The sequence below is a fragment of the Chamaea fasciata genome, unplaced genomic scaffold (genome assembly GCF_029207755.1).
Source record: "Chamaea fasciata isolate MVZ Bird 193981 ecotype frontalis unplaced genomic scaffold, bChaFas1.0.hap1 SCAF_1, whole genome shotgun sequence".
Lineage (NCBI taxonomy): Eukaryota > Metazoa > Chordata > Aves > Passeriformes > Sylviidae > Chamaea > Chamaea fasciata.
The window spans coordinates 96,910,057-96,921,283 of NW_027094086.1; the positions used below are offsets into that span (position 1 = coordinate 96,910,057).

The 11,227-nt window shown below is 43.9% G+C and overlaps 1 protein-coding gene across 1 annotated transcript; it reads right to left on the reverse strand.

Moving 5' to 3' along the window:
• Positions 1 to 5,202: 5,202 nt before the first annotated feature.
• Positions 5,203 to 11,227, reverse strand: IGFBP1 (insulin like growth factor binding protein 1). Its single transcript, XM_066190450.1, has 4 exons — positions 10,837 to 11,227; positions 8,943 to 9,121; positions 7,259 to 7,387; positions 5,203 to 6,108 (listed from the first exon to the last, which is right to left on the reverse strand). Exons 1-4 carry the CDS (start codon positions 11,225 to 11,227, stop codon positions 5,977 to 5,979), a joined length of 831 nt encoding a protein of 276 aa, XP_066046547.1. The 3' UTR covers positions 5,203 to 5,976.

An 11,227-nucleotide genomic window follows, 5' to 3' on the forward strand; every position in this document is an offset into this window, starting at 1 on the left:
AATTTGGGACCCTTAGCCCAGAACTCAGGTATAAATCAGGTATTTGTAAGGGAGAAAAGGCCCCTTTCCCTTTGGGAACAACTTCTAATGAGTGTGAGAGAGAGATTTGTCCACAGAGACAGAATGCAAGAACACAACAATAGAATGCGATGGAAGACTCTTGAGGAAGGAACCCAACTGTTGAGAGAAGTGGCAGTATTAGAAGTACTTTTTGGGAGGACCAGACAGCATGATAATGACCCTGACAAGGTTAGATGCACAGGGCACATATTGTGGAATCTGGCAACACATGGACCATCTCAATACGCCACATTCATCGCAACAATTAATGCCGAGGATAACCGAGAGACAGTGGGTTCTGTTGCCAACAAGCTCAGAAATCATGAAAGTATGATCAGTGGCCCAATGCAGGCTCATGTCGCTGCGGTGGTGAAGGAACTCAAAGAGGGGATGAGGGAAATGAGAGAGGAGATGAGGAGGAACAGTTCCCATGTAGCACCAGTGTGAGTCACAGGCCCCAGAATCAGAGCCCAACATCCCCCAGCAAGAGAGAGAGGGTGCACCCCTCGAGCTGACCTGTGGTTTCATCTGCGTGACCATGGGGAGGACATGGGAGTGCAGCATGGGAAACCCACTTCTATCCTGGCAGCACAGGTACGTGAGCTCAAGGAGAGAAAGACTAACAGAGGGAGTTCCACTAGAATGAAAGTAGCCTCAGCCTCCCATGAGCAAGCTGCTAGGTATTACGGAGGTGGGAATGCTGTGTCAGATTCCCTCAAAAAACCTCTACCATGTATGTCCAAGAAGAGAATAATAACCAGTGCTAGAGGGGCCCTGCCTCTAGCCAGGAAGAGGCACGGGAAAATTGGGTTTTTTGGACTGCGTGGATTCGATGGCCTGGCACATCAGAGCCACAAAAATATGAAGCTTTGGTAGATACTGGGTCGCAGTGTACTCTAATGCCATCAGGACATGTGGGGGCAGAACCGATTTCCATTGCCAGAGTGACGAGAGGATCACAGGAATTGACTCTGGTTGAAGCCAAGGTGAGCCTGACTGGGAAGGAGTGGCAGAAACATCCAATTGTGACCGGCCCAGAGGCTCCATGTATTCTAGGCATAGACTTCCTCAGGAATGGATATTATAAAGACCCTAAAGGACTCAGATGGGCTTTTGGGATAGCTGCTGTGGAGACAGAGAGCATTAAGCAGTTGAACACCTTGCCGGGACTATCAGAGAACCCATCTGCAGAGAGACTCCTGAAGGTAAAAGAACAACGAGTACCTGTTGCCACCTTGACGGTGCACCGTCGGCAGTATTGGACAAATCGGGACGCTGTGATCCCCATCCACAAGATGATCCGTGAGCTGGAGAGCCAAGGGGTGGTCAGCAAAACCCACTCACCCTTCAACAGCCCCAACTGGCCTGTGCGCAAGTCTGACGAAGAACAGAGACTGACTGTGGAGTATCGTGCATTGAATGAAGTGACTCCACCGCTGAGTGCTGCTGTGCCAGACATGCTGGAACTCCAGTATGAGCTGGAGTCCAAAGCAGCGAAGTAGTATACCACTATTGACATTGCCAATGCATTTTTCTCCATTCCTCTGGCTGCAGAATGCAGGCCTTAGTTTGCTTTCACCTGGAGGGGCGTGCAGTATACTTGGAACTGACTGCCCCAGGGGTGGAAACACAGCCCCACCATCTGCCATGGGCTGATCCAGGCTGCACTGGAGAAGGATGAAGCTCCAGAACATCTACAGTACATCGATGACATCATTGTGTGGGAAAAGACTGCAGCTGAAGTGTTTGAGAAAGGAAAAAAGATCATCCAGCATATCCTGGAAGCCGGTTTCACCATCAAGAAGCGCAAAGTCAAAGGACCTGCTCGAGAGATCCAGTTCCTGGGAGTAAAGTGGCAGGACAGACGGCAGCAAATTCCCACTGAAGTCATCAACAGGATCACAGCAATGTCTCCACCGACCAGCAAAAAGGAAACACAAGCTTTCCTAGGTGCCATAGGTTTTTGGAGAATGCACATTTCAGAGTACAGCCAGATTGTGAGCCCTCTCTACCGGGTTACCCACAAGAAGAACGATTTCCACTGGGGCCTTGAACAGCAACAAGGCTTTGTTCAGATCAAGCAAGAGATTGCTCACGCAGTAGCCCTTGGCCCAGTCAGGACGGGACCAGATGCGAAAAATGTGCTTTACTCTGCAGTCGGGAACAACAGTTTGTCCTGGAGCCTTTGGCAGAAGGTGCCTGGGGAGACCCGAGGCTGACCACTGGGATTCTGGAGTCGAAGTTACAGAGGATCTGAAGCCAAATACACTCCCACAGAGAAGGAAATCTTGGCTGCCTATGAAGGAGTTCAAGCTGCCTCAGAGGTAATTAGCACAAAAGCACAACTCCTTCTGGCACCCCGACTACCAGTGCTAAGGTGGATGTTTAAAGGAAAGGTTCCCTCTACCCACCATGCCACCAATGCCACATGGAGCAAATGGATTGCCCTTATCACACAGCACACCCACACTGGAAACCCAAATCGCCCTGGGATTTTAAAAGTAAGTACCAACTGGCCAGAAGGTGAAAGCTTTGGTCTCACAGATGAAGAAGAGCAGGAACAAGTGACAAGGGCTGAAGAAGTTCCTCCGTACAACCAACTGCCAGCAGAAGAAACACGCTACGCTCTTTTCATGAATGGTTCCTGTCGCATCATAGGGATGAACCACAAGTGCAAAGCAGCCGTATGGAGTCCCACATGACAAGTCGCACAAGCCACTAGCTCAAGGACCTAGTTACACTTAGTAAGTGAGGCAAAAAAATGGAGAAACCAGCTGTGTACCACAAGAAAACCTAATCCTAAGTGAGAATTGAGTGTAAAGGTTCATTGTGTTAAGTATGATGCAAATGGTAATAGAATAAGGAGTAAATAATGTTGCAGGTTTTGTAAAGAACATGTTATTCTATTTCATCTGGGTGGAGCAGAATTGCTTATCTTTGCCCAAATGGGTCAGTGTCGCTTATCAAATGGTGGAGTACTACTTATCTCTCTTCATTGTTTCACTACTCCCATGGGAATATCTTCTGCTAATGGACCATTAAAAGCTCATCAATGACGTGACACATTACATTGTACTATTGTAAGATGCTCCACACAGGGAAGAGGAGCCGAAACCACCTTAACCTAGATAAAAAGGAGCCACAGTACCACTAGGTATCCAGTTTTCCACCGGATCCCTGGAGGAAGACCAGACCCATTTCACCATTACTGGACCCTTTTTTTTCTTCAGCGAGACCATCTCTACTCCAACAGAACCACATCTGCCACTCCAGGAGGGCTTACTTTGGACTGCTTCCAACACCCTGACCAACAGGGCATCAGGTTGTATTTCTGACTCTGTCAGGGTTTTCTAGGATTTCTTGTTTGTTTATTTGCTTGCTTATTCTTCTGTACTTCAACATCTGTATTTTTATATCCCTAGTAAAGAACTGCTATACCTATTCCCAAAATCTTTGTCTGACAGTCTTTTAATTGCAAATTTATAATAATTTGAAAAAAAGGGAGATGCTTACATTTCAAGGGAGACTCCAACCCTCCCTGGCAGATACCTGTCTATCTAAACCAAGACACCTCCCCTGCCACTTTCAGTGGTGAGTAAGGGGCTAAACACTTCTTAGAAATTGGCCTGTCATTCCTGAATGTTGTGCAAAGTAATTTCTGCTTTTGGCACTTACCAAATGGAGGAAAGAGTATCCCTAAACCCCTGTCTCCACTGAAAACTCCAATTTCTTTCAGCTAGGATGGTAACCTTCCACCTTGCAAAACATTGGAAGTAGCTGTCCACTGGATTGCTATTCTGCAAATAGACTATTATTACATAAACTATGAATGTTTCCCCTATATATACAATTATCCCAACAAAAAGAATCAATTTCTGCTCTTTAGAGATAAACCTTTACACAAGGTCTATGGAGTGAGAGCAGTCGGAGTGTGCTGTAGCTGCGAGAAGATGATTTCCCCTCCTTTCTTCACCATTTTCCCTTGGCAATGCCATGACAATTGTTCGGTGCTGAGTAGATTCCCTGAAAAGGACTCCAAAACTTGCTGCTTCTCCATTATTTTGATACAGTGACTTCCAAAGCATTTGGACATAGTGAATGTGGTACTGTAAAACAGTTTTAGCCAGGTCTCACAGTAGCTCATTACAGGATGTTAGACATTAGTTAGTTACAATACCAGTACCACTGACTGCTTTTATGCAGTGCTTTCCTTGGGAAGATCTCAAAAGACTTCACAAAGTTCAGTAGTATATCCATACTTTTAAATCTAGAACAGTTTAATAGACGCCCATTGGATTGGCAGACATTGGCATGCAGATACAGCCAATACAGCAAGCGCAGTGTATGAAGCCATAGAAATGTGATAGGGAGAGCAGAGATCTCCACGCTTTAGCTTTGCAGCTTCAACAAGCAGCTTCCCTCTCCCATTTAAAACTCAAAGTCTGGGCCAACAAACGGCAGGAGGATTTTAGACTTCCATTCTGCCAGACTCTTAGAAAATGTTATCACTCTCCTCCCCAGCTGTTTTCATAGGAGCGCTTGGCGTAGACTGTTTTCACCTGTGGGATTTGCTTACTCCCACACCAGTTTCTCCACAGACAAAATCAGCTTGAAGCCAGAATGGCAGTCACTTGCATTCTCTTTTACTCTGCAATCACTTAAGTCAAAGGAACATGTACGGGAGGGAAATTGACCATATCCCAAGCCAAGAGTACCCTCTTCTCTACTTTCAGAAAAAAGTGTCATGCTGGGTTTTTCCCAGCCTCCTTTTAATAACCTCTAACTTTCTGTCCAGGAAATGGCTCTTTGTAGTCTTGATGTTATCTTGTAAATGCACTAATACTGCTGCCTTGGGCTTTTGAGTAGAGAAAGATATCCAGCTTTTCTATCCAGAAAATCTTCTAATAACTTCCCTTGGAGGCTGCTCTGTTGCCCAAGGCAGAGGCTTGCATGGCACAGCTGGGGCTGGAGAGCACAGGACTAGGGGAAGGGGGCAGGGAGACCAAAAAAAGGAAACTCATTGAAGGTAAAAGGAGCATGGGATTCAGGAGGCAGATTTGCAAGACTTTTGCCTGTTTTCCTGCTGAGGTTAGACTTTCGAAAGGAAACAAGCAGAAAACTGGAGACAAGGGCAGAGCAGAAGACTTTTAATAGCTCATTTTAAATAACATTGTCAATATTGTGAATGACTTACACCTGTCAAAGGCGGTGCAGAATTTCATTTTGTGTTTTGCCATTTATCCAGTGCACATGTTTAAAAAACAGATACAAGTACTATCCCATCAGGAGCTTCAGTATATAATCTTTCTTTTTTAAGAAACAGTTTGGCATTGAAAAAGAGGTGCAAAAGTAACATATTATGTTCACAAAACAGGTTTTAAATAAGTTTCTAAGCATGCTTTCTACTGAAATCTATTTTTAAGTTCAGTTTTACATCTATAAATACGTAGTACAAAAATTCAAGTTTTACAAGCCATTTTTCCCAATAGCTATGACATTTGTAGTCTTAAGTTGCAACATTCCTCCAACATAATGCAAATATTTAAGCACAATGATATTAATTATTTAAATATAAAGTTCTGAAGTGTTTGAGAATATAAATTAGTAACAATACATAGAGACAAAAATACATGCAGTGTGAAATAAATAATTCATCAGCTTTACATATGAGGGTATATATAATACTATACAAACAAAATATACAAGATTATAGGATTTGATCTTGCAGTTGCTCACAACTGTCACTTCAACATGTAGGCAAACTCAGTGCAGTAAAAATGTTACTTTATGGGGTTACTCATACACTCAAAATCAGGTGCACAAGACTACTTTAGTGAAATGGCTCCTGACTGGAATGGTTCTTGACTATAACAGGCAGCACAAAAAATATGGTGTGAAAAACCTGGGGGTTTAGTTTTATTCTTGTGAGCTGAGATACTGTTGGCATTCTGGCTCTCCTTTAATTTCTGGAGATCCAGGAATTCTTCTGCCATTTTTTGGATAGACACACCAGCATTCAGCAGGTTCTCCATCCAGTAAAGTTTCACACTAGAATATAATTAGCAAAAACCCCACAAAAACACAATAAGTAACTGTAAGATTACCTGTGAGGTACTGGCAATAGAGGTGTTGGACAGAATTAGGATCAGAAAATGGGAACCTGCCATGCACAAGCTTGTTTAAAATGCAGTGGTCTGCAGAGCCTGTAAACAACACACTTGGTTAGGGAACCAAGACCTAAGCTCAGCTATCACAAGAGAAACTTCAGGTTTAAGATTGTCCAGTCCTTGGTAAACAGCAGTAGAAAACAGCAGTATCTTCCAGTGCCAGTGTGAGAAATGGAAGTATGGCAGAATATACAATCTCATAGGGTGAGAGCAGTGATTGAATTGTGTCTCTTCACACAAGGAGATAAATAAGGTAGTATGTTTTGAAGTTTTTTTCTTGGGGAGGGGCTTAAACAGGTTTCTGTTTGCACTTGATTAGATGCCAGGTCACAGTGTTTATGAGTCACACCGTGATGCCATGCCCAAACCAAGGAGTCTTGGTGACACAGATTTATGCAGACCTACAAAATTTGTGTGCATGGCCTGTGATTACAGGGTGTGGCTTGAGGTTTGGAACTTTAGTTAGTTTTGCAGATTACTCTCACTGTAACGTGCAATAGATTTTCTGAGGGTATAATGGAAATGAGCAAATAACCTAAACCACAGGTGACACGAATCAGTATTTTTGTTAGGCTTTCAGAAGGTTAATTTTGCTCCAAAGAGTTTTTTTTTTCCACTGCCTATTTAGGTTTTCCACTTCCTGTGACCTAAGAGCCCACTTTTTACATAGTGATTATTATATATTCAGTGGGTTTGGGCAGGTAGTATGGCAGATATTATGAATTAATGTCAACTGAAGGTATGGTAACAAATCAAGTACATGGGAGCAGACAGGGTTAAAATATTTTGGAAAATGCTTTTAGTGCACCTGTTCTCTGAAGGGAAAAGGCTCCTGCCTCTATTGCTGACAGCCACCAGCATGCAGCTCACCTTGAAGAGAAGGATGAACCATCTGCTCTCACTATCAAGAATCCCTGTTTTCACAACCTGCTGCAAACTTGTGAGTTTGGGAGCAGAGGACTGTGAAAGGGTTGGGTGTATAAGGCTAGTTGCAGCACTGCTCTGAGCAGAAAGGAGGAAAAAGCACGCACCTGTTTGCTGTGGTAAAATCCATTCTTGTTGCAGTTGGGCAAGTAAAATTTGTAAATCTCCCCTCTGCTTCTCTGCTGAGCCTTCACCAATTTATATAGGGCTCTGTAGAGCTCCTTCTGACAAGGACCCTGCAAGAATACCAAGGTACTGAATACCAAAATCACAAGGAAGTCAGCTACACAAAAGGTGATCAGCATATAAACAGTAAAAAGCTGAAAATACATATTAGGCATAAAGTCTATACCAGACTGTTTTGCATGTAGTTTTTCTTCTTTCAGTAGGAACACAGGCAGAAAACTCTGGTGTTGCATTCACACCTTTGTTTTTATTCTTTGAGGTTTTTTCTGTTCTCATAAACATGGGGATTTTAGTCCTGAGGATACAATCTCTCCTGTTACTGGGAGGTAGATGTTGGAAGATTGGTATTTGAGGTTGGTCACGTTTTCCACGTTGCCATGGCCTTGTGCTCTGTTGATGTATGGAGGATAGGTGCAAGACATTTATAGATGGTGCAAGAACCAACATCTGAATGTTTGTTATCTTTTGTACAGGACAGAACTGTTGCCAAAGCAACATGGAGCCATTCTGTAGCTCTGGGACTAAACCTCACAGTTCTTGGAACTGGGAATGAAGAAATGTTTGCAATATTCACTGTTTGCACAATTTGCTGGCTCTCTTTTTCAAAGTCACAATTTCTGTACATCAGTAGTACCTAACATGTTTGAATCAGCAAAAGAAAGGAAAAGTGACTGAACAAATATTTCTACTTTTGAGCAAAAACATAACATCTGCTTTAGCAAAACCTCCCCATGTTAGCCCCTCATATAAGCTGTCATATTCCAGTCTATGGGTTTATCTGTGGCTCTGGGTGAGAGAAGCAGAGGCCCTAAAATCAGAACTGTAGCTAACAGCACATGTGCATAACAGTTCAAACTAAATCAGTGATTAAGTCCTGTTCTGGATACAGAATGAAGCTTCCTAAGGTAGGGTGGTGATTACTAAATTTTTTCTTTTACTTTTCCATTTTGTCGGTGACCTTTACGAACCAAGGCTTCTGTGCAGCCCGACTAACCCAGCTCCATTATGCAACTGTGCTGCTGCCTGGAACCGGTCTAACCGTGGTTCTCTAGTGCCCTCAAGTGGAATGCAAACCTGCTTGCAAAGGCCCTACACTCTCATTACCCGCTAGGATTTTGCAGTGTTGAACCCGGCTTTAATTGTTGAGCTTTTTGTCTTTCTACATTAATGTAATTAATAGTGTTTCCTTGTGATCAGAGAGAATCACATTTTGTTTTGCATTGGTGTTTCATCAATAACTACACGGAAGGACTCCCTTTTATTTCACTGTGTGTTAAACCAGTGACAAATGCCTTTTCTTAATTAAAACAAAAAAGGAGTCAAAGAATTTAACATAGATTCCTGTAAATTAAGGGGTCAGGTTATATTCTGATTGTAAATATGGTGAAACATTCAGCCTGTGCATGAAGTCTGTGTAGGACATATCTGATGCACACTTATAATTATCGCTCCAGGCATTTTGTCTGTTCATCAAGTATCTGATGAGAACATTCCAAAAGTTGGTTTTTCAGCTACCCAAAATACTGATATCTTAATGTTACTGTTAGAATTTTTTTGCAAGGCTCTACTGAAACGGTCTCTGAAAGTTTTACAAAGAAGACCCACCTGCTCTTTCCATTTCTTGAGTTCAGATATTCTCTTCACTTTCATATTTTCATATGCAGTGATGGAATTCCAGGGAAGGGATTTATCCTGGCCTATGGGAAACATCAACTGGTAGTTCAGCAGCTGATCCTGTGTTACTTCAGTGCTTTCCAAAGGCATATCATCAGGTTCTATAGAATCTGGAAATGAATGATATTAAAGTGAACATCTTCAGTGAAATTTTTTTTTTCTCAAAGTTTATTTCTTGAGCATTTATTTCTCAAAGTTTAAAAAGGTGAAGTGAAAGATCAACCAAAAGAAAAAAAAAAAGTAATATCTAAACCAGATCCATTGCAGTAGATCCTGTAGGAATAAATTACATGTGCAGTGTGGCAAATTATACTTTGGTAATAAATTCATAGAAGGACTCAGCAGCTATTCTCTAACAAGCTGGTTATTTTATGATCCTTCAAAATTACTTCAGTCCCAAAGATGAAGCTGCAGCCAGTCCGTTAGAAGTGAAAAAAACCTGAACCTTCTTGACTACAGTGGGTTATAGAAACTTGGCTAAATGAGAAAAGAATGAAGTTAAACTTGCAATGAATTTAGATTTTTGTCAGTGTGATGTATTTCTGGTTTTATTCATGAGAGGAAATGGTCAAGACCTCATCCCGTGGTATCCTGTACTTTGTTCTTGCCTCATGAATAAGAAGGGGTAGCAATTCACAGGAGCCAGATGTAGCTCATGCTGGCCTGCATTAGACCAAACAGCAAAGGACTGGCAGAAAATATTTGGTTCTGCCTGATCATGGCCTTCATGCCAGTGCCTAAATCAGCACGTGTGAACTCTTCCACTGAAAGCAACAGAAGCTCTCTGCAATTGCAGGCGATTCCTCATAGGATAATTTTTTATATGCCTAAATTACATGCTGGATCAAGGCTGTAAACAGGCAATGGACTAAAAATCACCCTTTGACAATGTTCAAGAAAAGATGAAGATGAGAAATTGAGGAAGGAAAGAAAGGAAGAAAGAAAGGAAGGAACGAAGCAAGCAAACTCTGGAAAGAATCAAATTGAATGTAGGTAACTTAAATTCTCAGTTTATCACTGTTCTCTGCCTTCCCCACCCCTTCAAGTACAAGAGAAACTCCACTTCTACTAATGGCTATTGTTATTTTGAGTCAATGATTATTTTTGTAATGCTACCGAGTAACTTTAATCACCATTTCATGGACATAGCAGTAGTGATGATGAAAATAATAATAATAACAATAATAATAATATTGAAAAATAACAAAGTAACACTGAAGAAATTCCTGCCCATCATATAGTCTAAGATGCTTGAGATGCTGTTTTGCCTCAGGATAATTAGCCTAGCACTCCACTACTCCAGGAAGATTTTATTCCTGAAATGAACCCAGGCACAAAGCCTTTTCATTCTCTACCACAACTTTTAGAGATGTATATCACCAAAGCCTATAAAACATTTGTCCTACTCCAGCTACTGTCTACTACTAAAGAAAAACTGTCTGCAGCCTCCCAGATACTTTATTGTAGTTATTCCACATTGCCCCATCACTATGCTTTAGGGTTTTCGTGCTTTCAGACTGTAGCATACCAGCTTGTTGCGAACATCTTAGGCTCTGCACTAGGATGGTCCTCACCTCGAACAGGTTAGAGCATGTTTCCCTGGAAAGTGCATTCCAGCCTCCCTATTTCTCAGACGCCTGTCTAACCTCGCTCATTGTTCCCAGCTTCTGGCTCCCAGAGCCCGCAGCGCCGTTTCCAGATGCGGCGCGTCTCGCCTTCCAATTCACCCGACTGCCCTCGGCGAGGGCTGTCCCGCAGCGCCCGGCGCGCAGGTCCCGACCCGGCCCGTGAGGCGGAGCGGAGCGGGGACGCAATGGTGCGGTACCTGCCGGCTCCTCCGTCCGCATCCCTCCGGCCTCGCTGGTGGGCAAGCACGTCCCATGACCCTGGATGAGGGCGAAGAGGGGCCGGGGCTCCCCGGCCGGGACGTGGCAGCGGAGCCCCAGGCGGCAGCGGGCGGTGTAGACCCCACAGGGCTGCCCCGGCCCGAGGGCGCAGATCTGGCAGCAGCTGCAGCCGGGCTGCCGGGCAGCCTCCGGGCAGTCGGGCGGCACAGGCGGGCAGAGAGCGAGCCTCTCCGGGGTGCAGGGGGCGCAGAGCACGGGCTGCGCGCCGCGGGCGAGGCGCGCGCCCGGCAGCGCTGGCAGCAGCAGCAGCGCCGAGAGCAGCAGCGCCGGGAGCCGGCCGCGGCACAGCGCGCACCGCAGGCCACTCAT

Excerpts from the sequence above, each read along its gene's own strand:
- IGFBP1 (XM_066190450.1), bottom strand. The coding sequence starts at position 11,227 with ATGAGTGGCCTGCGGTGCGCGCTGTGCCGCGGCCGGCTCCCGGCGCTG. Across the intron at positions 7,388-8,942 it reads TCAAGAAATGGAAAGAGCAG|GGTCCTTGTCAGAAGGAGCT; the intron begins GTGGGTCTTCTT and ends GTATTCTTGCAG. Across the intron at positions 6,109-7,258 it reads GATTTTACCACAGCAAACAG|TGTGAAACTTTACTGGATGG; the intron begins GTGCGTGCTTTT and ends ATTATATTCTAG.